We start from the raw sequence: 27,628 nt of genomic DNA on the forward strand, positions 1-27,628 counted from the left end.
TCTACCCCAGGTCCTATGGCTTCAAGTTCAGTGCTCCTTCCATTATACCACAGAAAGAGAGAGAAAAGAGGTGGAATCATTATCAGGTGTCACCCTATAGTAGCACCAGAGCCAAAAATGGCCTGGTATAAAGGAAAGAAAGCTGACTTGGTGGCAGGAGACCTATACTCCAATATAAACTATTTTCTGGCCCTAATACTAACTAGCTATGTAACCATGGGCAACTGTCTTACCCTTCCAAAGCCTCAGTTTCCACATCTGCAAAATGGAGATACTAATATCTGCCTGACATCCCTCACAGGATCATAGAATCATAGACCCAGAGCCGGAAGGGAGCTCAGAGGCCATTAGCTCAATCTTCCCATTTTACGAATGAGGGAGCTGAGTTGCCCAAGGGTTTATTTGGGCAAAGCATTTTGTAAACCTTAAAGTGCTACATAAATTGGAATCGTTATTACTCTGTTGCTGTTGTTTCTTATTTCTGTACAATAATAACTTACAATATTTGTGTTTACAATGTAATACCATTTAAACAGTACTTTAAAGTTTATAAAACACTTTTCATATATTACCCTATTTGAGCTTCATGACAGTCCTGTGAGATGGATACTAAAGGCATTATTATTTTCATTTTACAGATGAAGAAACTGAATCTTGGAGAGGTTAAGTGACTTGCCCACAGTCACAAAGCCAGTAATAAATACCAGAGGAGGATGTGAATCTGAATGCAATTCCAGCATTCTACCTACAAGACTGTGGATCAAAATAGATAACTATCTGCCCCTAGTTCTCCAGAGCAGCTCTCCAGACCACAGGATCGTCCCTGCAGAAGACTCTGGGGCAGTATGCCCGCGTGCTGCTGTTCTATGATAAACCACTAGAGGGCACTCACTGCAAAGCCTGCCTAGCCCCTGTTGGCATCTTGCTGGCTCCAACTCTTGGAGACCAATTGTTTCAGTCTTGCTGTCTGAAACTTCTGCCAGACTGGGAACTTGCCCCTGCTCAAACTGGGGGACGTGGCCCAGTGGACAGACTGCTTGCTGGATTTGGAGTCAGAAAGACCTGGGTTCAAATCCTGTTTCAGACACTGACTGTGTTAGGTACCTAGGGCAAGTGTCTTAACATTCCTGGGTGTTTGGTTTCCTTACCAATTGCTGCTTTCCAGAGTTTGGGCTCTGAACTAACAGAGAGAAGGGGACAACTAACACCTTTACCTCCACTATACATTGTCACTCCACTATAATACACAAGTGAGATAAGGAAGTGAAGCTATTTAGACAGAACACTGGCCTTGGAGCCTGGAAGCCCTGGGTTCAAGTCCTGCTCTGACATATACAGCCTGTGTGATCCCTGGCAAATTATTGAACCTTTCAGTGTCCCCTGGCAGCTCCCTGAGTCACAATTTGCAGAACAGTTGGCAATATGCACTGGCTGAGGGAGTTTATGAAACCACAGGCCTGGAAGAGGGGGACTGGGAAGGAAAAACATGTGACCTCACTTTTTCTACATTTTAAATTTAAAAAAAACTTCCCTATTTTACAGATTTGAACACTGACACATAGAGAGATAAGAGAATACCTCTTCCCCCAAATCTCCAGTCCAAATATGCTTTCCTTTATTTTTTCTTTGAGACAAGAGTTCTTGGGGGATGAGTTGGTAAGATGGAGTGGTATGAAACACCAAAAAGGCAGCAATAATAAAACTCCCTTTGGCAGTGGCAGCTCCTGGATCAGAATCCAGAGCTGGAAACTCTCAGCTCTAACTCTCTACCACTGTAGCTAGGTGGATCAAGACAGCCAACCTTTTTAAGGAACCTTCAATGGCATCAGGAAGGGAGGAGGGGAAGGTCAAGGAAGGTAAGTCCTTAGTCAGCAACCACAGCCCGGGAAAGGTATTTTAAAACCGAAAAAAAAAAAATTCCCAAAACAAAACTGTCTCTGGCTTGCTGTGCTAAAGTAATCTGACTCTCTGAGTCCTTTGTATCTGTCCAAAGTCCATACCAACCACTGGCCTCCAGAGAGTTGAAGACTATTATTGTCCTTCTCTTACAAATGCAGGAATTGAGGTATAGTGTGACCAAGGGTAATAAAGAAATGATGAAGGTCAGGACCAAGGTCACCCAGGGAGCCAATTGCCAAATGGGCAACAGAAGCCAGACTTCGATCCTGGGAGCTGTCCAAGGTGCCCGGGTTTCCTGGTTCTCGTGTGTAGAGCAGCTCCATGTCCTAGGGGCTGGGCCAGGGGCTAGCTTTTCTCACCCCATCCCATACAGAGGCACCCTCTCTCACCTCTCAGCTTCCTCTACATGCTGCAGGTTGAATAGCAGCGAAGGGACAATCTTGTCCATGTGCTGTGGGTCCCAGATGTTGGCCTGCAACTCATCATTCACTGTCTTCCTCACCACCCCTTGCAGGCCTTTGATGCCTGACATACGGATCCTGTGGGGGGAAAATGGCAAAGTGGTGTCAAGGAGCTTCCAGCCTTACAGATCAGCTTTCTAAGCAAGAGGCTGCAAAAGGAAGTGCCCTGGAGGTGAGGACAAGGTTGCCAGAGGGCATAGGGACAGGCCCTCAACAACACAATTCTACTTCAAGTGACCAGATGTCCTAAAAAAAGTGAGATGGTTCTAAGCTTAGACTCCATCCAGAATGGACCAGAGTCTTAGAATATCCTAGTTGCCCATTTCAAGGCCTGCCCAGCCCCTGGTGGCACCTTCTGGCCCCTCTGGGTGAGTAGTCATTCCAGGCTCTGCTGCCAGACCTGGAACCTGCTTCTGCTCAAACTGGGGGAGGTGGAAGCTTGGCACAGTGGACAGCCTGCTTGCCAGACCCAGAGTCAGAAAAATCTGAGTTCAAACCTTGTCTTGGACCCTTACTATGTGATCTTGGGTGAGTCCTTACATTCGTATGCCTCAGTTTCCTCATCTGAAAAATAAGGGAGCTGGACAAGGTGGTCTTTACTTTCTAGCTCTCCCAGGACCTGGAGGCCCAGTCAGAAACAAAACAGAATATGGCAAAGACAACATTGTTCATATTACTGTTGGGGTGATGGTACCTGGACCCCTAAAAGGAAAAGATCATGTCTTTTAAAGCAACCCAGTCCCTGGATTTTCCCATACATTTCAGCAGCCCAGATCACTGGTGCCTCTGCCCAAGGCACCTGGCCCACCCCAACCCATCTAGATCACTTAATTACCTTATTTGATATTCCTCTCACTGTCTCACGTGGCCCACTCCAGACTACTTGCATATACCAATCACTCCTTAATCCCATCCAGATCCTTTCACTATCCTTCTGTATATAAGCATCAGTTTCACCCCCATTAAGTTGCAGGTTCCTAGGAATCCGCTTCTATTGGCATCACAATAAATCTTGTCACTTGACTGGAAGATGGTTTGAGTGAGTGAATTCATTCCAGGCAAATGCTGCCCTGTACCCTGACATTTGGGGTTTCCAGCAACCCCAAACTGTGTCATTACTATGCCTGGTTCGATGTTAGTCACCAGCAAGCCAGTAATGTCTGTGGAACAGAAGGCTGCAGAATGCCAGCCCCCTTTTTCCCCTGATGGAGAACTGACTGCCAAGAAGCCTGACCTTGGTTATAAGGACATTTCTATGAGGCCATACTCACACCCAGAGGGGAAATTTCATTACAGAAAGACTAGGATTTGAGGCAGAGTATCTAAGTTACAATTCCAGGTCATCTATTTGTTTCCTATGTGACCTCTGCTGGCATCAGAACATAGACTAGTATGTGGAGAGGGCAGGGCAGGGGATTGGGGCAGGGGTGGTAGGAATCTATTGCCCCCTTCTAACAGCCTGGAATGGCTGACTTGGGGTAGGAGCATGTATCTGCCCACAACTTCTGAGCATACATCAGAGACTCAGGCTCCTAAGGGTGGACTTTCCCAGACCATGAGATTCCAGCAGATGGGTCATACCCACCCTCCAAGGGGAGGTGGTACTCAAATGCCTCCAAGCAAAGCCTTGTGTCCCACTCCCTCCAACCCAGGGATCTCATCAAGTTTATTGGGAAACTTGTCAAATCTATCAGGAATTTCCCTGATCTATCCCTGTTAAATTTAAAAATACACAGGAAAAAAAAAACTCCAACAACTCCGAGCTTTGCAACCAGAAGATAGGGGAGGCATGTCTGGACAGAAGCTTACTGGAGGAGGGGGAAAGATCTGGGGCATTTGAATGGACTGTAAGCTCAACATTATATGGTGATCAAAAAAGGTAGATTGGATGTGACTTGGGCTACATTCACTGTCCAGAAGGAGGAAGGTAATAACTCTCCAGTTTTCTTATGCTTCATTCCCTTCCAATGACATTGGCCCTCTTGCTGTTCCCTGTAAATGACACTCAATGTCCTGACTTGGAGTATTTTCTCTGGCTGTCTCCATGCCTGGAATTCTTTCCTTCCTCATTTCTGCCTCCTGGTTTCCCTCAAGTCTCAGCTAAAGTTCCACCTTCTACAAAAAGCCTTTCCCAGCCTCCCTTAATCTGAGTACCTTCCTTTGAAACTCCCCCCAGTTCATTTTGTCTGCAGCTTGTTTGTACATAATTATTTGTATGTTGTCTCCCCCATTAGACTGTGAATGCCGCGAAAACAGGAACTGTGGGTTTTTTTGCCTTTCTTTGTATCCCCAGCACTTACCACAGTGCCTGGAACACAGTAGGTGCTTAAATAATGCTAGTTGACTAAGTGACTCTCTCTCACTCCCGTCCATCTTCATTCAGTTTTGAAAATTATTCTCCTGAAGTACAGAAAGGATTTTGTCACCTTTCTACTCAATAAACTCTAGTGGCTACCTATGATCACCCAGGATCCAAAGGAAAGTCTTCCGTTTGGCATTTAAAACCCTTCACATTCTGCCCATTTACTGCCTTCCAGTCTTTTTATATCTCATTCCCCTCCATGTACTCTATAATTCAGCTACATCTGCCTCCTTGCTGTTCCTTATACAAAACAATCATCTCCTGAGATCATATCTTTCCTTACCTGAGACTCTTATCTTTCCTGGATTCCTTCAAGACCCAGCTCAAATCCTACCTTCTGCAAGAGGCCTTTCCCAGAATTCCCCCCTCTCTCCCTACAAACACCTCTACAGGTGCCTTTCCTCTGAGATGACTTCCAACTTACTGAGCATATGTCTCATATAGATATAGTGATTTACATGTTACCTCTTCCCATTAGAATCCTTCAACAGCAGGGACGATTTTTGCTTTTCTTTGTATCCTCAGCACTTAACCCAGTGCCTGGTACATAGTAGGCACTTAATACTTGTTGATTGACTGACTATAGCCTGCCCTCATCAGATAACCTCTGAATATTGTTCTGGGCACCCACATATATGGAAGAATTTTGATGACCTAGACAGCATCCATGACAGCAACTAGAATGTGGAAAGATCATGCCATATAAAGATCAGCTAAAAAAATAAGAATGTTTAGTTTAGAGAAAAGAACTTATTGGTATATGGATGGTAGCAGTGGGAGGAAGATAGCCCCATGAAGCAGTTCCCTCTGTCAATGCACACTGGTGCCTGCTCCATAATTAATAGTCTTAGAGTTGTCTGAGGCACTGAAATGTGAAGTGATTTGCCCAGTGTGACACACCTACTATGTGTCAGGGGCAGGACTTGAATGTGAGTCTACCTGATTCCTAGGCCAGCTCTCTCCCCTCCCTCTTGCCACACTACCTCTCCATAACAATTATAATAATAAAATAAAAATAGTATGTCTATGATAAAAGGAATGTCCAGACCTTTAGCTACTTAAAGGAATCCTTAAATTTACTGCCACTTCCTAGCTATTTTAAAGTAAGGTGGATGGTGGACTTATCAAAGGCTGAAGGCTCTGAAGGTTTTACTTACTGAAGTACTTACTTTACTTAGTGAAGGCTCATTGTTTCTTATATACTTGTAGTGGGCTGTAGCAGCAGCCATTGAGGAATCATGGTACCTGGAATTTGGTGACTTGTTCTGGGAAGAAGGAAACTGGGATATGGCACAGCTAGGAAGAAAGAATTAGGCCCTCTTCCTGAGCCTTTCTTTTTTCTTGTTCTACTCTGGCTTCCTGAGACAAGATGGAAGCTGCCTTGTGGACCTGGGAAGCCTTCATTTCCCACTCTTTAAATCACTTTGCAACCTACAGAGTCAGTGGTAGAGAATCAACTAACAAGGATAAATTAACAAGGGGAAAAGTTAGGTTCTTTCTACCCTTTGATCCTATGAAAGTAGCCTCACATGTACCACTATTCAAAGACTCTGATCCAGACATCCATTTTATTTTGATGTGCTAACACACAAAGGACAGTCTCTATCAGTAACACATTCATCCCTCCTTTCTCTTAAGTCATATTGTACGTACTGGCTGTCTGCATCACACAGTTTATCCTTTTATTATGTATTCTCTTGTTCCTTAATTGCTGCAAAGATCTATGTCTCCCCTGCCCAAATTAACTATAAACCAGGATCCTCTAAAATATATCAATTGATTTTTGTACATATGTGTGCTTGTATGTACAAGCACATATTTCTTTGAATATATTTCTGTGGGCATGTATTTATGTGCATTTCTATCCATGCGTTTATAACTGGGGAATATATTTCTATGTGGGTGAGTGCCTATGAAAATACTTATACATTTTAAAAGTGAATAATATGTTTATGTATGTGTGTGTGTGTCTGTGTATATATATATATACACACATACATACATATATATGTTTACATGAGCCCATAATTAATAGCTCACATGAAACAGATAAAAAAATAGCATCTCACATTTACAGAAAGTTTTACAAAGTATTTTCTTTACAACAGCTTTGAGAAGTAGCATCCGTGTTACTAATCCCCATTTTGTAGATGAGGAAACTAAGGCTTGGGAGAAGTAAAGGAACATCACACACTATTAAATGGTGGAGGGGGGCAGGGAGAGGTTTGAAACCAGGTCATCTGATTCCAAATCTTGTGGTCTTTCCATCATACCATGTGAGTGTAGTTCTGTAACTATCTGCCTATAATGGGGTGGGAGGAAGGGGAAGGTGACATGTGTAACTTAATGGGTGTTGACCCATGAATGTGCCTATGTGCATATTTATATATGGCTCTAAATGTTTGTGTTGTACCAGTTTAGCCTTTTTTCTTGGCATTTTCCTATACCACTCCTATCCAGAAAGTATCAAAGGGAGGGGAGGTATCCATGGTTTGTACAGCCTTGAGAGATTTAGGTAAATGGAACTGACAGAAAAGTTCATTAGTTCTGTGCTACAGAGGGACATTTAAAACCAAGAGAGTAGACTATTTTATGGCAAGTGGGCAAAGAAAGGCCCAGATAAAGAAACAGAGGAAACTGGCTTAAGACACAACACGGGGAGGAAGACTGACATGAGTCCATAAGAACTCTAAAATCTATAGGGGCAACTCATGGTGAGGTTGAAGACATCAGAAAGACCCTCCAGTGACTGTCAAGAGGAGGGAACAATTGGTCAGAAAATGGCTTACTCTACAGGAGTCAGATTAGGGATTGCCCCTCACCATGTGTGGTAAGAATCTCCTCCCTTCTAGATGACTTGGAGGGGGCTGGCTAATAACTCTTCTCTGAAAGTGGTCTCTGGGCTTGTATGGTCCCTTGATGAAAGTAAGACTGAGAACTTGAATATTAAGGGAAGCAGCTACAACCATTACAAAGATGAAAGTTCAGACTTGCTCAAAACACTGCCAGCTACTCAGGAGTTTAAATGTGTCTCCTTACTAACTATTCAATGAATATAAATTGGAAAGAAGAAAAGAATCTTAATAAGAATGGGGGCATGAGTCAAATATTGTGTGATAATCTATATATTTTAAACTCCATACTCAATGGGGCAAGATAGAACGTGGGCAGCCAGTAAAAAATAGTTTGAAGGGGGAAAGAAAAGGCTGAATTCACTACCTCCATCATAGACTCATGAAGGCAGCTGTGAGCTTGAACTTAAAGCATCACTTGGTGTAGAAATTGCCATCTGAGAAGCTACTCCTTTCAATTCACAGGCCTTACCACCTGCAGGATGCATGTAAGTGATATGTTTCCATGATGAAGAGAAATATCTGTGCCTTTACATCTACAAAACTGTATTAGGTTATTATGTATGTGTATTAGTATCAGGGGCATATCTATGCATACCTGTGTGCATTTATGGGGTTTATATCTGTCCCTGTTTGTCTGTGGGTATCTATATTGAGAGAAAGAATCAGGGCATAACATCAAAAGAGGACCTTATAGGTAACTGTGTGTACCTGTGCATATATTCTGTCAGTATGTGCACATACAGATGGCTGTGTGTGTGTGTGTGCGTGTGTGTGCACACACGCACATTCTAGGCGATCAGCTCTCAAATTGGTTTTGAGGATGACCTTAACCTTTGCTCAAAGATAAACTTTAAATATGCGGCATTATTTTGTCAAAGGAGGTTTTTTCATCATGCTTCTTCCTGTTAAAAAGTCTTTTAAAAACTAAGCTATTTGGGGTACAGTTTTACCCAGATTCCCAGTCTAAGACCTCATGCAGTTTTTCCTCCCTTTCCTTTCTTAGCCTCAATTTTACTGTTGCTTTCTTCACCTCAGTAACATCTAGAGGGGAGACGATAACCATGTTTTCTGAGGGGACAGAGCTGTCTTTTTGTAATAAAATGTGAAAAAGGCATGGCTAGCCATGTATACATAATAAAGAAAAGAATGTATACATTCTAAAGGCAGGAATGTTGCTAGCTAAGGGAAAGATAATGACCTTGCCCCGTTGGGCTTAATTTTATTCCCCCTACACATCCACACACATACACTCATTTGTTTGCATGGTACAATGGCAGATGTTTTAGAATGTAGACACTGGAAGAACCTGGACTCCAAGAAGCCTTGGTAGTTCATTGGGAGGCTAGCCTCTACTGTGAATGTTTGTTAAAATGTAGTGTAAACATTAGAAATTAAACAGAGAGACACATAACTAAGTGGTGAGACTCATACCCCCCCCCAGGTTCCTACTTTGTGAGGCTCTCTCACCAAGCCTATTTTCTGTACCTTCTTTCTTTTTGGTATTTTTTTTAAAGTAAGTTTGTTTTCTATACTGGCTGAGTACTCTCAAAAAGAAACTGGTTGCTATAAGAAAAATTAATAAATAAACTAAACCTGAAGGCACTACCAGGAAATGGCCCAGCTCTGTGTTATAAAGAGGTTGGCACCTGGGGCAAAGAATTTCTGACTAGAGATTGAGCATTTTCTAGCAAAGACTCTGAAAGGAACAACCAGACCATTTCTTGAAGGAAAAAAAAAGTGGAATTGTTTGGTTTTTTTCCCTAAAAAGGATTTTTGTTAGTAAGATTTGTTTGTAAAGGGGTTGTTACTTCTTAGAGCTGACAAAAAGCCTATGAGCTTTAAACTGAAAGAGTATGCCATGGTCCATTATGAGTAATGAGGAAGAGCTAGCTCTGCAGATAAGGAAGCTAGCTGGTGCTATAAACTGACAACTCACAGAAGCTCCAGAACCACATACTCAGTGGAGCTATGCTTAGCCTTAGCAACATCCACAAGACAAGCAAAGGAGTGTCTGAGTGGAGGTTCCACGTGTTCTAGAAAGGTGCAGGAGGCAAGCACAGAGAGAAGGATGCAGTGACTTTACTAGAAGTCAGAAGCTCTGCAATATCAGAGATTTGTTTCGCCCCACCAAATGCATGCCTCAGCTCCACACATTCTCTATGTATATATCTTTATAGGTGTCCACAGTAGATGGTCTGCGTAGTTGTGAGACAAATATGCCTCAGGTTTATGGGGGAAACATTGTGTTGCTACTTTTCTTACTATGCTATTTCATTAAATGCCTTTACTTTGAAATAGTTACATCTGTTGTCTAAACAATAAAGGTAAATGCATTGGTAGGGGCTCACAAGCTATGGTTTTGAAAAGATATGGACCCAGAGTACCTTGAACCTAGACTAGGCTTGTTTTGGGGAACCATTCCACAAGGGGTGTGTGTGTGTGTGGAGGTGACCCAGGTGCTATATATATATATATTTTTTTTTAAATGGTAGGAGGATAATCAGAAATTCCTTGAAGATCTCTCTATGCCTTAGTCATTAGCAGAGCAGTGTTCTGATTCCCCAGCCTTTCTCCCCCATCACCTACTCACTTGGTCTTGATTTCCAAGTCATCATGGCTGGAGTGACACATTTCACTGAATCGTGACACGAAGAAATCATAGCTCCGATGATAGGAAGGAGTGTCCTCTTCTATGTTGGCAAACTTCACAAACTTCCCAGAGATGGAAGGCAAATATAAAGGAAAAGAGGAAGAGAAGTAAGATATTTGAGCTAAACTCCCCCTTCCTTTCAGGGCTCTCGAAGTTCTCATCTCTACCAAGCACACTTTTAAAAAAAAAGAGCGAAGAGCTATACGACCCATTTTCTGGCAACAAATCTTCATTGCTAGAGGTTGTTGTTCAGTCATTTCAGTCTGTCCAACTCTTTGTGACCCCATTTTGGGGAGTTTTCTTAGCAAAGATAATGGAGTAGTTTGCCATTTCCTTCTCCAGATCATTTTACAGATAAGGAAACTGAGGCAGACAGGGTAAAGTGGCTTGCCCAGGATCACACAGCTAGTAAGTGTCCGAGGGAAGATTTGAACTCGGGTATCTCTGACTCCCAGCCTAGGGCTCTATCCACTGCTGCCCCTGCAGCTACACAGAATGAGTCAATTCTCTTTTTCCACAAAGGTTAATAACATTTCAGAACTGAGACCTAGTTGCCATTGAAGGGGATGTAAAAATAGATATCAACAACGTATTTTAAAAAATAAAAGTAAAAAATTATTTGCAAGGCTCATCTTCATAAAGCATTACCCAAATTGTCCCCCATGTGACTCCAATACTTCCTCTCTGCATTGTCTATTCTTCCCATATCCACAAATTCATAATACTTACATGTGTCTTTATGGTCTTGGAGTAAGGAGACGCGAGTTAAAATATAAGCTCTGCATTTACTAGTTGTGTGATTTGGGGCAAACAGTTAAATCCTCTTAGCCTCAACTTCCCTTTCTGTTAAAGCAGGATAATAATGCCTACCTTTCCTAGCAACCTCACAGGGTCATGGTCCTTTTTAAGTCTCGAAGTGAGGCTTATTGTTGCTATAGTTTTACAAAACAGCAATAGATTATTTATGCTTGTGTTTACTACAGCTTCCCAGGAGATCTCCTCAGCCTTCTGCTATAACCCAGAGCTCCTGGGACCTGCAGAGTTCTGCCTCTTCCTCATTCAAAACACAAAGATGCCAGGCATTTATGGCTCAAAGAGGACATAAAACCTAAAAGACAGAGATCACACTGTCTCTGCCTAGGATCATTCACCACAACCCTGTTTTATAGGGTTGTTTGTGTTGATTTCTTTGTTCCTGCGTGTCTTTATCTGCCTCTTAAAATCTGAACCCTCATGTTTACTTGGAATCCTACTTTCTGCTCCTTTCTCCTGCACATTTCCATCTAGATATAAAGCAGGAGGGTTTGTGAGAAAATTGTACTGGGAGGGTCTTGGAAGACATTTGTGACTCTAGTCAGAGCAGCTATGTAACATTAGGCAAGTCACTTAACCTCTCTGAATTTCAATTTCTTCATCAGCAAATGAGGGAATTGGACTAGATCAGGAGTGGGAAACCTGTGGCCTCAAGGTCACATGTCCAAAAATTCTACCTGGGATCTTCAGCCTCAAGGCCACATGTTTTACAGAGGAAATCCTTTTATTAAGGGGATTTGTTCTGTGAAGTTTGGATTCAGTCAAAGTGCCACACTTGAGGACCTAGAGGATCACATGTTCCCCACCCCTGGACTAGATGATCTCCTAAATTCCCTGCCAGAATACAGTATGATGTTCATAAAACTGTGTTTCTATATTCATGAGCCCTTTCATTACTTTATTTTTTATATAATGTGTTCCTTTAAATTTTTGAAATTCTTTTTTACATCTTTTTCATATTATCTACATTTCCCAGTGTATCTGTCCTTCCTTTTTCCAGAAATCGATCTTTAAAAAAAATCAAGTGGAGAAAAAAATTCAGTGAAATTAACTAATAAATCAAAAAAGTCAGATATTATATGCAGTGTTCCATACCTATAGTCCCCCACATCTACACAGAAGCAAGTGAAGGTGCCATATTACGAGCACTTTACTATACCCAAGACATGATGATGTTTTTGGAATCTATCTATCCAAAACTCTCATTCGTGGCCTCTCTTGGACTGCTATGGCCTGCTATCACTCAACATAACCTCAGAGTTGTCCCTGACTTTATTCTCTACCTTATCTCCCATATCCAATCATTTACCAAGTTTTGTTTCCTCCTGTCCATCCCCTTCTCTTCACTGACACACACATATGGTCCTAGTTCAGTCTTTCATCACCTCTCACCTAGACTGTAAGAGAGTAATAGTATTCTAATCTAATTGGGACCTAGCTTTAAATCCCCTGCTCTTTTAGTGACTAGCCTAAGCTTGCTTAGCATCATTTGTATGTGAAATAGAGAATTATAATAATAACTATTGGCTTTGCAGGCTGATTATAAGGATCAAAAGATGCAACGTATATAAAGTGCTTAGCAAATCTTAAAGTGTTTTATAAATGTCAGCCACTGACATTAGTGATACTCAAAATAAGATAATGTACACAAAATGCTTTGTTAACTTTAAAACGGTATGGATTCCTAGCCGCTGTGAATAAATGTCAAAACATTTATGCATAGGTAGCTTCCAGACAAAGAATGAGGAGGGAAGAAAGGGTTTAGTTAGCAGTTAGAGAGAAAAATATAGAAAAATTCCTTCTGCTGGTTGGGGGAAGGTAAAACATGGAATTCTACAGCTCCCGGGTAGAGTCTTTGTGCTTTCCCCATAGAAAGAACCTAGAAAGGTCATTGTGCAGGAAGCTGGAAAGAGAGATATCAAAATGTCGTGGAGTTTTTTCTTCTTTGCTGGCAATTTCTTCCTTGTGGTAGTCCAATGAGGAGAGGTTAAAGAAGAGCTGAGGCTAATTTAATGCTAAGCAACTGTAAAGCTAGGAGAAGTCAGAATAAATTGTTTGGAGCTAGGTGGGGAAGGGGATGTTAGGAAGATTTTTAATACAAAGTTAACCAAGAGAGTGAAAGTTAGGCTTCCTTTTTTTTTAAAGAGGAAAATTACTAAAAATGATGAAGAGTTAACATAGGTAGGCTACACCCTTTATCTCTTAGTCTTCTGAGTTTATTTCTTTTGAGTTGGCCCTAAACATAATCATTAAACTCCTAAGTTCAAATCTGGCCTCACTTACTGAGTGACCTTGAACTAGTCACTTAAACCAGTTTGCCTCAGTTTCCTCAACTGTAAAATGAGCTAGAAAAGGAAATGGTAAACTATTCCAGTATATCTGCCAAGAAAACCCCAAATAGGGTCTGACACAGCTGAACAACAATGTCATTTCCAGGCTCTGTGCTAAGCCCTTTATAAATATCTCATTTGATATTTGATATAAATTATTTCATTTGATTCTTGCAACAGCCGTGTGGGGTAAGGCACTATTGTGTTCTACATTTTACAGTTGAGGAAACTGAGTGACTTTCCCAGGGTCACACAGCTAGAAAGTGTCCAAGGTCATACGTGATCTCAGATCTCCCTGATTTCACACAGAACTCTATCTATCCACTCTGCCACCCAGCTACATAATTTAACTCGGGAGCTGCAAAGCACTCAAGAGCAGTATGCCACATGATTTTTATGATCCTTTCCACCTTTGATTCTGTTCTAAATACTAATTATTGGTGTGTTCCTTCACAATCAAAGAAATCCCCCTCACCTACCTACCCCCATCCCGAGAGTTCCCTATGCCTGATGAAATCACAGGGCTGGCCCCTATCTCTGTTGAGGGCAGAGATTATTTGATTTTTGACTTTATATTCCTAATGTCTAGCACAGTGCTTGGCATGCAGTCAGTGGTTAATAAATACTTGTTGAATGATTGTTGGTGATTATTTTATATGAGGGACTAGTCATTACATGGGCCACAATCATAAGACCTTGCCTGCAGGTTTTGTGAGTGTGTGTGCGCATGTGTGTGTGTAATCTTACCAGCATTTGGTGATCAATTTATTGACCACTCATCCTTTTTCCTACTCACTTTATCAATCATCTGCCCTCTCAAGTTCAGTCTCTGCTCCCAATTCTTACTCATTTACCCAATCTATTACTGACCCACACATTGACTGAATGAAGTAGATTAATTACTTGTCACAGGCAAAATAACATAGCTTGGTTTGATGGAAAGAGTACTTGATTTGGAGTCCACTTTGACTTTGGTTCAAATTCTCTCTCTGCTACTTACTACTTCTCTGACCTTGGGCATATCCCTCAACCTTTCTGGACCTCAGTTTCCTCATCTGTAGGGGTTAAACTAGATGACATCCCTTTGGGTCTAAATTTATGATCTGCTTACGTAGCTAACAGCTCTTCACTGTTCTACAGTTAAAATGTGAATTAACTCAGCAAAACCTAATCAGATATCTTCCAACCTTTTTATATATGTTGTTGTTCAATTGTTTGTCAGTCATGTCCAACTCTTCATGACCCCATTTTGGGTTTTCTTGGCAAAAAAAAATACTGGAGTAGTTTTCGTCTCCAGCTCATTTTATAGGTGAGGAAACTGGGGCAAACAGGGTTAAATGACTTGCCCAGGGTCACCCAGCTAGTAAGTGTCTGAGGCTGGATTTGAACTCAGGAAGATAAAAATCTTCCCGACTCCAGACCTGGCATTCTATCCACTGAGACACCTAATTGTACCTAGCCATTTGGCTAGAAACTTAAATGCTCGTTCCCTTCCTCTCCCACCACCATTTTGTTGAGATGAATATATAATTTAATTAGCATGTCCTTGCAGAGCAAAACAAAGACATAGAAATGGTAGTAATAGAAGTTGAGTAAGAGAATCTTAAAACAAACCTGACCTAGCCCCAACCTCTCCTACCCCATTTTAAAGATGAGTAAACAGAGAAGTGGAGTGACTTGTCCAGCTCATTAGTGGCAGAGCCTGAACTAAAATCTGGAGATCCTAACCCTACAGTAGAATTTTTTTTCTGCTATGTTGTCTTAAGTACATATATTTCAAGGTACATGTGGACAAAGTGTCTCATGGACATTCATTTACTTAACTTCAGAAAGGATGGGCCAGGTATCACTTCCCCCATTTATTATGGACAAGGAGAAACATGATTTTTCTTTAAGTTCCAACTAAAATATCACCTTCTAGAGGAAACCTTTCCCAAACCCTCTTAGTTCTAGAGCTTTCCCTTTGTTAATCATTTCCACTTTAATCCATTTACAATTTGCTTGTATATATCTGTTTGTATGCCATCTCTCCAATCAGACTGTAAGTTCCTTGAAGGCAGAGAGTCTCTTGTCTCTTTTGGTATCCCTAGCACTTGTCCTGGTACATAGTAGGCATTTAATAAATGTTGATTAGTTGATTTAGGGTCAGAGAATGGAGAATTGAACTTAGTGATCCAGATACCTAAGGAAAAAAATTTTTTTAAAGAAATCTGAGTGCCTACTCCTTTCCCTTTCATGATGGCTGGGACACCCAAACAGGCCCTGCCCTCCCCCCTCCCTTCAGGTTCTGCTTACCGAATTTGTGCCTAGGATCTGCAGATTGGGCTTCTCAGACTCCAACAGCTTGGCCACCATCTTCAGGAAGCTTTCTACAAAGAGGTTGATGCTCTGACAATGGCAGGCCATAAGCAGCTGGTCCAGAGCCTCCATTGCGATGCACACATAGCTGGGGAAAAGAAGCGTCATGGATATTATTGCAGTCTAGATGCCCTATTCAATGCCTCAATAGACTTTATCCTGGGCTTGGAAGCCTGAGGCAGCTCCTAGGAGACAATAGACTCAGGTCTTCCTATCCCAACTCCAGTGAATGAGACATACATGTAATCTCTAGATTTGGAGCCAGAAGACATGGATTCAAATACCAGGCATGCTATTAATTATCTGTCACCTTGGGCAAGACATACATAGGGGACAGGAGTCAGAAACATTAACCCTGAATGTCTTCCAAGGTCACTCAGTACCCCAAGACTAAACACCCCCATTTCCTTCAGTCATCATATGACATATACTCAGTGCTCTTCACCATCCTGGCTGCCCTCCCTCAGTTTATTGATACCCTTCCTAAATTATAGTACCCAGAACAATATTTCAGATGACTCCTACTCATTCCTGGAATCAGAGGTTAGAGTAGGGAAGGGTTTAAAGAAATAATAGGGCCTTTTGTGGTTCAGTCATGTCCAACTCTTCCTGATCCCTTTTTGGGGGGTTTCCTTGGCAAAGATATCGGAGTGGTTTGCCATTTCCTTCTCCAGCTCATTTGACAGATGAGGAACAGAGGAAAATAGGGTTAAGTGACTTGCCCAGGGTCACATAGACAGTAAGTGTCTGAGGCCAGATTTGAACTCAGGAAGATAAATCTTCCCGACTCCAGGCCCAGTGCTCTATCCACTGCACCACCTAGCTGTCCATGATATGGTCTAGCTCCCTGCTATCAAGCAGATCAAATATTGTTGCCATTTTATAGATAATATAACTGAGGCCCAGAGATGTTCAAGTTTCCTATAATCCTAAATGCTATGCTTAAAGTCACACAGCTAGCAAAGTATTTGGAGGTACAGACTAGAATTCAGGTCTCTTGACTTTTAGTTCAATCCTTTTTCCCCTGTATCATTTCACTAGCAGATTGATATGAGTACTTAATCATTGAGGCAGCTATTAATCATACTCTTCCTCCCTCTCCAAGCTGTACTCCTCCCTCTCCTAGTCTTTCTCTACAATAACCCAGAAACCTCTTCACCCAGTAAGTTTACTTCATCTCATGGACTTCACATATCGCATCATACCCTCCAGCCCTGGGGACTCTCTTTCTTGGAACCTTCACTTTAAGGAGGACCCTCAGGCCAACACGCCCTCCTTCCTCTCTAGGCTACAGCTAACTCTCTGGATTTTCTCTACAGTGCCCTGACTTAGGTAATTTCACCTCCACCACCGTCTTTATGTATTATCTTCCCCTCCCCCATTAGAATGCAAGCTCTTTGAAGGTAGGAAATATCTTTCTTTTCACTTATATTTGTATTTCCAGAGCTTAGCACAGGTTCTGGCACAGGTGTTTCAAAAATGTTTGTTGACTTGGGGAAATCTAAGATATATGGAATGTACACCAGATAGAGTAATGACATTTATATAGTACTTTAAAGTTTGCTAAGTACCATCCATTATCTCACAACACTCCTATGAGGAAACTACTCTAAGTATTATTATCCCTATTTTACAGATGAAGAATAGGAGGTTCCAATAGTTTAAATGACCCATCTCATCCAATAAACATTTATTAAGTACCCAATATGTGCCAAGTAGAGGCAGCTAGATGGCTCAGAGGATACAGCACTGGACCTGGAGTCAGGAAAGTCGAGTTCAAATTCAGCCTCACAGACACTTACTTAGCTGTGTGACCCTAGGCAAGTTGCTGAATCTTCAGTTTCTCTACTGTAAAATAGGGGTAACAATAATAGCTACCTCATAGGGCTGTTATGAAGATTCAATAAGATATCTGTAAAGTGCTTAACACAGTGCCTAGCACATAGTAGGTGCTATATAAATGTTTATTCCCTTCTTTCCTCTTCCCTACCCCGTAAGTGTCTTGCCCAAGGTGACAGGTAATTAACAGCATGGCTGGTATTTGAATCCATGTCTTCTGTCTCCAAATCCAGATATTTTAGGGACAGGGAAGCTTTCATACTGTTCTACCAAATTCAGCCACTCAGTTTTTAAAATTAATGAAAAAAACATGCGTATTTCTTCTGCAACACATGGCAGGGGGAGATATAAGAGAATAAAGGGAGGATAGGAAATTACATGATCATAGGATCCTAGTTCTAGAGCTGAGAGGGCCCTCAGAGGCCATCTATTCCAATTCTTTTGTTTTACAGATGAGAAAACAAGCTCAGGAGCATTAAGTGACTTGCCCAAAGCTGTAAAGAGGACAGCTATAAGGAGTGATGAAGTGGACAGAGTGCTAGACTTGGAGTCAGGAGGACTTGAGTTTAAAAATCCAGCCTCAAAAGCTTCCTAGCTGTGTGATCTTGGGCAAATCACTTAACCTGTTTACCTCAGTTTCCTCACCTATAAAATGAGCTGGAGAAGGAAATGGCAAACCACTCCAGTATCTTTGTCAAGAAAACTCCATAGACAGAGGCCCACACGGTCACAAAGCACTGGACACAACTGAACATAAAGGTAATAACTGGCAAAGCCAGGATTTGAACCTAGGACCTCTGCCTCCAGGGCTGATGTTCTTTCCATTGTACTTTGCTTTGATGTGTTCCCAATTAGTTCCTAAAGCCTATAGATCAGGAGAAAAATCATCAGCTATAAGACCTCATTCTTCCAGGGTTATCCAGTTTCAATTTTCTTCAAATTTATGGTACAATGCTTTTCTGGCTCTGTTTCCCATACCTATTTCTCTGTCTCATCAAGGACTGAGAGATCTGGTCATGCAGTTAGTGACAGGAGGGAGCACGGTGCAGACATGAGCTTGAGAAAGGGGGAGTCTACACCTCTGGCACTTCCTTCCCCTATCCCTGACACTCCTACTATGTTCCAGGCTCTTTGGTAGACACTAGAGATGGGAAGGCAACAAGCCTATTGGGAGATATGATACATGCTCACATAAGTGGATACAAAATATGTGAAAAATAATACATAGTATTTAATGAAGTCCCATATGATGATTACATGCATCTTCATAGCAACCAGATTCAAATAATTCAATTCATTGAAATGCCTAATTCCTAGCATTGGCACCCGCCATGGTTACCCCTCCCTTGCCCCCACACCCTTTCTACATGGAAGCCTTTCCTTCTTCTGGGCCCTCCTTAATTGTTGTTTAGTCATTTTTTTCAGTGGTGTCCAGCTCTCCATAAGCTCATTTGGGGTTTCCTTGGCAAAGATAATGGAATGGTTTGCCATTTCCTTTTTTTCCAGCTCACTTTACACGTGAGGAAATTGTGGCAAACAGGATTAAATGACTTGCCCAGGGCTAGTGTCTGAGGCTGGATTTGATCTCATGTCTTCCTGACTCCAGGCCCAGCCCTCTATGCACTGCACCACTTTGATGCCTAGTTTAGGTAGCTGCCATCTCTAAAACTGAATACTTCCTAACCTTCTTCTAGAGAACTAGAGTAAAGGACTCCCTCAAAGAAATGTATCATGATAAAAGGAGATAGTCTATGTCAAGAGCAAGGGCCAGTCTGTGTGTCCTTCTGGTATGCTTGTGACGTTAAGAAAAAAAGTGAAAAATAGTATGCTTCAATCTGCATTCAGACTCCATCAATTCTTTCTCTGGAGGTAGATAGCATTTTTCATCATGAGTCCTTTGCAACTGTTTTGGATCGTTGTGTTGTTGAGAATAGCCAAGTCATTTACCGCTGAGCATCTTACAATATTGCTGTCACTGTGTACAATGTTCTCCTGGTTCTGCTAATTTCACTTTGCATCAGTTCATATAAATCCTTCCAGGTTTTTCTGAATTCATCTTGCTTTTTATTTATTATGGCACAATAGCATTCCGTTACAATGATATACCACAACTTGTTCAGCCCTCCCCCAATTGATGGACATCCCCTCAACTTCAATTCTTTGCCACCATAAAAACATAATGACCCTTTTTTTTGTTGTTTGTTTGTTTTTGCTAGTCAATGGGGTTAAGTGACTTGTCCAGGGTCACACAGCTAGTAAGTCTGAAGTGTCAAGTGTCTGAGGCCGGATTTGAACTCAGGTTCTCCTGACTCCATGGGCAGCACTCTATCCACTGCGCCACCTCGCTGCCCATAATAACAGTTTTTTATGTTAGCAAAGAATTGGAAACAAAGGAAATGTCCATAAAATGGAGATTGGTTAAACAAGTTAAGATATGTGGATGTAATGGAATATTACCATGCTATGAGAAATGACAAATATGATGAATGTAGAGAATCATGGAAAGACTTACATGAACTGATGCCAAGTGAAATAAGCAGAGCCAAGCAAACGATATACACAATGACTGTAATAATGTAAACGGAAATCACAATCACAAAATAATCAAAAGTAAATGTTACAAAATTATAAAGAATAGTAATGGTCTCCAAGAAGAGATATAAGAGGACACCCTTACCTCATTCTTTTGCAGAGGTGGGGAGGTTCACCAGTGTGGCATATTGTATATATTTTCAGATTTTTTTCTATGTACTGATAAGTTTTTGCCACTAAAAATATTATTTGTTACATGGGAAGGCTTTCTAGGAAGGAGAAGGGAAAGGAATACTAGAAGAAATTTTGGTGACATTAAAAAACCCTAACAAATATCAGTAAAAATTTATTTATCCCTGAGTACAAGGTACTTAGTAGTTAGCCCTCAAACAGTGTGTGGACTGGGGCAGCTAAGTGGTGAAGTGGATAGAGCTCCAGCCTTAGAGTCAGGAGGACCTGAGTTCAAGTCCAGCCTCAGACACTTGACACTTATTAGCTGTACGACCCTGGGCAAGTCACTTAAGTCTGATCGCCTTAACAAAAAGCAAACAACAATGACAACAACAACAACAACAAAAGCCAAATCAGTGTGTGGACAGACTCAACCTAATAAATACTACAAGTATTCCTTTTAGTAATGCTAAAATTACTAAATTTTAGTAATTTATACTAAATGTGCTATTGTTGTTTCTTGGCCTGCAGGTATTAGATTATGTAGTTAGGCTCTTAGAGAATAACAGGAAAGATGTGAATACAGACAGTTCTGGACTCTATTTGCTTTGTATTCCTTCCCATGGAATATATCTTCCTTCCTCTCCATCTCCCACCTCCTGCCCCTAATTTATTATAGGCTGTCTAATACACACCTGCCCTTCACTATACATTCCAGTTTCCACATAGAATGTAGAAACAGGTGCTGCCACTGCTGGAGCCAGCAGTGACTCAGAGAGGCAGCAGGAGCAGGGTAAAGGAGGTACCTCTTCTAAATGGTGGTTAGCAAGCCCTTCAGTCCATCCAATCAGCTACTGAACATCTCATCATCATCACTACTAAAGGCATCACTAGGCAAAGGAATGAACCTTAACTTTCGATCTTTCTTCTTCAAGGCGGCCCTTGAACTTTGGGTAGGAAGGCAAAGGGAAGAACAGAGTAAAGACAACAAAGAGGGCCAAGTCTAAGTCCTCTTCTCCAAATATTCACAATTCAAATCCCTGGTGGGGAAGGGAAGTGGACTTCAAATACTTGGACATTTGAAAGGCAATTTTTAAAAAGTTTTATTGATGTCTTTTGTTTTTATATCGCAAGTTATTTCTGAAAGTAACCCACTCCCTTACCCTCACTACCAAACTGAACCTCCTTTGTTGGGATTCTTTTTGGACCGAATCTATGATTTCATTAGTATAGAGAACTTCTACCATGGAAACCTCCTTCACCAATGCAAGTGAATACCTGCTTTTCAATGTACAGTCTGAGAAACTTGCCTAGGGTCAGAATCAGGAAGTGAACTTGGGCCTTCCTGACTCTAAAGCAAGCTCTCTTTATTACTCCTTGGCTGCCACCACAAATATTTGTTGTTTTTTTCCCCCAAGGACCAACTGCAATAACATTGCTTTTAATATCAAGGGAATGGTTTTGAATGGAAAGAAATAATTATTGATAACCAATAATTTAAGTTCTCCTTTTTCTAAAGTCCTGATTTCAAAAGTTCAGTCTCTTGAAGGACATTACTGATGAGATTGGATTAACTTTCATAACAATGTGGTTCAGACCCCATCCAGGTGGGGAAGCCATTGTGCTCTACTCAGGTTTAGGTGGCAATAAATTCTTTGAATAGACTGCCTGAGGCTGGGGGTCGTCTGGGTATAGGGATAGTCTCTCTTTGACTCAGGTCACTCTCTGGGGTCCTCACTATAATACTCATTCTCTCATTAATTGTTAACCTATCAGAGTTAACTGCCACCCTTGGGAACACCCCCCTTCCAAAGGGTATATAAGCCATGAATCCACTGCCATGATTGCCTTTGGCATTTGAGAGTGTCACTGGCCCTTTAATTTAAAATGCTGGTCTTGTTAATAAAATAATTAAATAAAAATTAATAAAATGATGAAATTACCCAGAAATTATGTCTCTCAAAATTTTTAAACATCACAGAATGCCTCTGCTTGGGGTAAGGAAATTTATAGGCAATAACAACAACAACAAAAAAATGAAGGCTTTGATTCAAAATTCCCTGGGTAGGTTTGTTTTTTTTAAAGAGATCTTGGCCATCTGAATCATTCCCCAGAGTCCTTGTAAATTTCAAGAAGGCAAAGAAAATTATTGTTAATTAAATGTTGAATGCTTACATTAGCTAGCATGCTGTAGCTTTTCTTTATGTATTCTAAGTCTGCTTTACAACACATCAGGGCCCCTCATATAATCAATACATATCTACATTTATGCCCATTTTATTAGACTGGGAGTACAAATATACTCTTTTAAATGATAATTAGGGTTTATAGTTGCTGTATCTTTGCATTTATGTTGGTTGTATTCATGATTTATTTGATGCAGAAGCCTTAGTCATGATTGCAACCTCCGATTACAATAATGTTCCTATGGAGAAATAGGATTTGATTTATGTTTTACTTTCTAGGAACCCACATTGGAACAAGATGGGAACTACTTGTGCAGGCACAGGAATGTAAGGTAGGAAAAAAAAAAGGAAAGATAGGCACCAAGATCTGGGGACAGGTCTCTGAGAGAGAGAGAGAGGGAAAGAATGAGCAGTATGGGGGGGAAAGAAGACTGATTTCCAGTTTGGAAACTGGAAAATTCTGCTCCCCATTCATGAAATGGCCATTTGTATTTATTAAATTGGTAGCCCACTTAATTAAAGAGGGGGATCTCCCCTAAGAATTGTTACTCCAAGCATACCTAGCAAATACCCTATATGTTCAACCCTAACTCCTCTGTCCAGGCTACTTATTCCAATCATCTCCACCTATAGGGATACTTGTCCCACTGGCCAATTTTGTTCTTGCCACAGCCCCTAGCGCCACTGCCGTCCCCTTCTTGTACCCCAATTCTTAATTTTCCAACCTTGTCAAACTCTTACTTCCTTGAATCTTCCTAATTTCCTCCTCCCACTGGCAATGTTGAGTTGCATATATAGTCACTCCTCTACATGCAGACTTAAAAAAAAAAATCTTGAGCCCCTGTGTCATAGCAGGGAAGTAACAGCAATCAATACATTTTAAAAATTAAATATTATTTTTTCAATTTATAATCACCTTTATCTGTGCTTCTTGCTAAGATATAGTTGGGTAGGTTTGATAGGGACAATAGCAAATTTGGGGCTGATTGGGCCACAAGTGCTCTCAAATGAGAGCTATATACATGGGGTAGGGAAGAATGCTAAATGATGCAGTCAACAGAAAGTCAACTTCTCTTTACACTCAAGACCTGGTGATAGAAACAAACCCAAACCAATGTTTGACTTGAGATAGCTAACAAGTCACCTGAATCCCAGATCAGGCCCTGCTGGTATCACTTCAATGAATAATTGGGAAATATCTGATAATTTTCATAAAGTGTCCTCATATCGTGGCTCTAACCATATTCTATAAACTATTAAGAAATCAGTGCTCCACCTCCTCACATTGCTTACCCATATCTATGGCGGCCCACATCACGGATGAGCCTTTCAGAGAGGTAGGCACCAATCCGGTCTAGCTTCTCTGGAGCTGAGAGGGCATAGAAGGTCAGCTTCTCCATGTTGGTTTTCACGAGGCCATCCTATAAAGACACAGACAGTACACCGTCATACCTACCATGCCTACACCTAGGAAGTTTCTTAAATCAAAATATAAATAATAATGATCTAGATTCACTGAACACACCACTGGGTGACAGACTGAAATATGAACATCTTATCACCTAGCAATGACTTACAAAGTCTGGACTAGGCTGAAACAGTATAAAGAGAATATCATAATTCTTGATGTCAAGGCTGTGAAATGCTTAACAATGAGACTATTTTAGAGGCTCCTCTCCTCCCCATTCCCACAACAGGAAGACTTCTTCTGTTTCTGATCACTAATATATTTGTGTTTATTTACTTATCTATCCACCTATCTATCTATCCATCTATCTATTCATAATTTCATGATCAGTGCTCTAGGTTTAGAAGTAGGTGGATGATGGATTATGAAGGATACTGAATACCTAATGGAGGACAATTTTAAAGCAAAAGTAGGTAGGGATGATCTCCTATCCCTACCCCCTTCACCTCCAACATGATGGATTTAGTTCCTTTGCCTATCCTACAATCCTTGGCTTCCTTCCCATTCACCAGGGAAGCCTTTCATTTGAATAGTAGGTTTTAAACACAGTACCGGACTTGGAGTTAGGAAGACTTGGGTTCAGATCCTGTCTCTGACATTTACTAGGTCTGTGACCAGGGACAAATCACTTAAGATAAACATATATTTAAATGCTTACTATGTACCAGGTACCAGGCTAACTTAAGTTCTAGAGCCTCAGTTTCCTCATCTATAAAACGGGGATTAAGAATAACTATAGAACAGACCTTGTACAGTTGTTGTGAGGCTCAAATGGGATACCATAAAGCATTCTACAAATATCATTCATTATTATTATTGGTGCTCTAATCTTATTATTATATAACTAGTGAGCAAGCTATTTCCATCCTCCCAAACAGAGGAAAACAATGAAAGTAGTACAAAGTTTCCACTACTCAAAAATCAGAATAAGTCAATGTGATAAATGCCACCCCCAAAGTTCACAAAAAGAGTCCTATTCCTTACAGGCCAGTGATTTGATTGTCTGTCTGGAAATAAGCAGAGATAAAGGGTCCTAAGGAGGCATGCTAGCAAAAACTGAGATCTCCACCAAGTCTTCCCAGGATCCACCTTGCTCTATTATTCCGGAAGGATGAGGGTAGCTATCATACCAGCATCTGACAGAATGCCAGATGTGAACATTTAAGGGAAGCTAGTAACAGGTGATATGAGAGAAGGGATAGATTTGTTTGGCTCAGCCCCAGAAGGCCAAACTAGGAAAGTAGGGTGCCTCCAACAAGACAGATTTTGCCTTAATAAAGGGAAAATCTAGTAATGAAGTCTGTCCAAATTTCTACTTGTCACTGAAGGCCTATAATCAGAGCTAGATTATAACTTTTCAGGAATATTGTAGATATAGATTCATGTAGGGAGGTAAACTAGATGAATTACAGAATCCCGGAAGTTTTAGACTTCAGAATTTAAGTGACTACTTAGCCCAACCCATACCTGCATGGAATTCTCACCTTACCGAGCTGATAAGGGGTCATCATCCATCCTTGGGTTCAATGAGGGGGAATCCCCTTCCTTGGCCTCAGGCAGCCCAATGACTTCTGAGGTCTTTTCTAGCTTTGAGATTCTATGGGTCTATGATAGACACGGAGGACAACCTACCTCTGGGTCCTCAGGGAAGATGTTGTCAACCAGTCTCTTGTATCGGGGGCGAAGGGCACCACAGCAGCCACACACACCTGGAATAAGAACAAAAGAGCCTTTGAGAAATGCTTTCCAGGCACTCTAAGGGCTGGGTGTTAGAGAACAGAGAAGTATGTGACTAGGCGATGGGGGTGCAAGTAAGAATTAAAATCGATGCTAGCTCTGCCTTTCCCATAGCCTACCTTGGCCCAAATACTTGCTGAATTTTGCACAATGCCAAGCTATGTCTTATTCTGGCATTCCCCTCCCTTGTAACAAGACAGGAAAAAAGACTTGCACCAGGGTAAGATGAACAGATGACAAGGATGTTCTCAAGGCAAACCAGGACCCTAGGTACAGTTCTAGTGGGGATGCGCTCCTGTAAGTAGAATCTTTCACAACCAATTCAAGCACCACCCCAAAATATAGCAGCAAAACATGTCCCAATTCTGGGACAAGGTTTTAAAACAAACTATTCCACCCTCTCAGTACTCAAATGGATCTTCAGTCTCCGTGATTTTAGATGTTCTCTCCAAGGAAGAAGATAGCAATACATCTATGTCTGCCCATCCTATATGCATCCTTTCTACATCCTCCCATAATTTCATCATAGGAGGTCCACCCAATGTGCTGGAGACCTTCCTCACTTCCTTCTGACATCTGACCAACCACACAGAAAACACTGAGTTTATGAAGAAAAAAAAATTGTACAAAATTTTTATGCTACTTTGGGAATAAGGGTTTAGGTTGGGAGGCTACCCACCTACTTGCTCCACTAAGACATTAATTTTCAATTTCTTCTTATTCTTCCCATTTTTGCTTTAACTTTTCCTCTCCTCCATCCAACAACAGCTTTCCCTTCCAAACTCTATATTTTATTAGATCATTCTCATTAAGACAATTACTTTGTAAATGTTTGTTGAATTGAATTCACCAAAATGTTGCTCAGAAGGGGATAATATTAGAAGGGAAAGCTTAGGTCTATTTTTGGTTGATTAATAAGCATTACTAACATTTTTAGGAAAGGGGGAAAATGAAATCTAAAATCTTGATGAAAGTTGGCTTTACCTCATTTTTTTTTATTATTATTGCTGTTATTATTATTGTAACAAACCCAACTTTCACAGTAAGTACTAACCCATAAATAAATCTAAGAAAAAGACTATTACTTTGTAAATGATGACAAATATCAGATTAATAGTCATTAAACCTTGAAAATGTGTTGTTGGTGGAATTTTTGCTGTTTAAAAAAAAAATCTTAAAATTGAAAGTGATCTCAGTTTAACCTCTCACCCTATGTGGGAATCCCTTCTATGATATTCCTGACATATAGTCATTCAGCCTCTGCTTAACAGTTCCAACAAATAAGGGCCCTATACCTAAAAAAAAAAAGATCTCACCCCATAGAGTCATTGACTTAACAGTAAAAGTTACCTCAGAGGTCATCTTGCCCACCCCCTCATTTTACAGAAGGGAAACTGAGGGCCCAGAGAGGTTAAGGGACTTGCCTGAGGCTGCACACTAGTCAACCAATTAAAGATTAATTTGGGCTAAAAAGTTACTGTTTTAAAAATTCAATGGGATGATTAAACTTAGTATCCATTCACACATTAATATGAATTATTTTTGTGTTATCAAGTTTGCAATAATAAAAACAATAGCTAGCATTTATATGTAGCACCTATTAAGTACCAAGGACTGTGATCAATGCTTTACAAATACGTCATTTGATCCTCACAACAACCCAGATAGGTAGGTGCTATTATTATCCTCATTTTACAGTTGAGGAAACTGAGGAAAGCAGGTTAAGTGACTTCCCCAAGGTCATACAGTTAAGAAGTGTCCAAGGTCAAATTTGAACTCAGATCTTCTTAACTCCGGGACCAGAGCTCTATCCACTGCATTGTAAACTGCTGATAATACAATGAATGTCAAGCTGTGATAATGTTATTGGATAATCAAATCAATATCTAAGATCAAGGATAATCGAGAACCAGGAATTTGCCTTGAAAAGTGGGCTTATTAGGTTCATGTTTCACTTCTAACTATGT

At 40.9% G+C, this 27,628-nt stretch overlaps 1 protein-coding gene across 2 annotated transcripts in view; it reads right to left on the reverse strand.

Annotated features, from left to right (window-relative positions):
- Positions 1-27,628, reverse strand: part of EFR3B (EFR3 homolog B) — a 124,804-nt gene that overhangs the window by 33,585 nt on the left and 63,591 nt on the right. The window contains exons 2-6 of one of the 2 annotated variants that reach the window (XM_020983949.2): positions 25,557-25,633; positions 23,750-23,877; positions 15,666-15,816; positions 10,168-10,289; positions 2,289-2,438 (exon numbers count right to left, since the gene is read on the reverse strand). In XM_020983949.2, the coding sequence (XP_020839608.1) occupies positions 2,289-2,438; positions 10,168-10,289; positions 15,666-15,816; positions 23,750-23,877; positions 25,557-25,633 (628 nt within the window). The remainder of the gene's footprint in view (positions 1-2,288; positions 2,439-10,167; positions 10,290-15,665; positions 15,817-23,749; positions 23,878-25,556; positions 25,634-27,628) is intronic. The other variant, XM_078149817.1, reaches the window with a different exon arrangement.

The sequence above is a fragment of the Phascolarctos cinereus genome, unplaced genomic scaffold (assembly GCF_003287225.1).
Source record: "Phascolarctos cinereus isolate Bilbo 61053 unplaced genomic scaffold, phaCin_HiC Scaffold_2;HRSCAF=192, whole genome shotgun sequence".
NCBI classification, from domain to species: Eukaryota; Metazoa; Chordata; class Mammalia; order Diprotodontia; family Phascolarctidae; genus Phascolarctos; species Phascolarctos cinereus.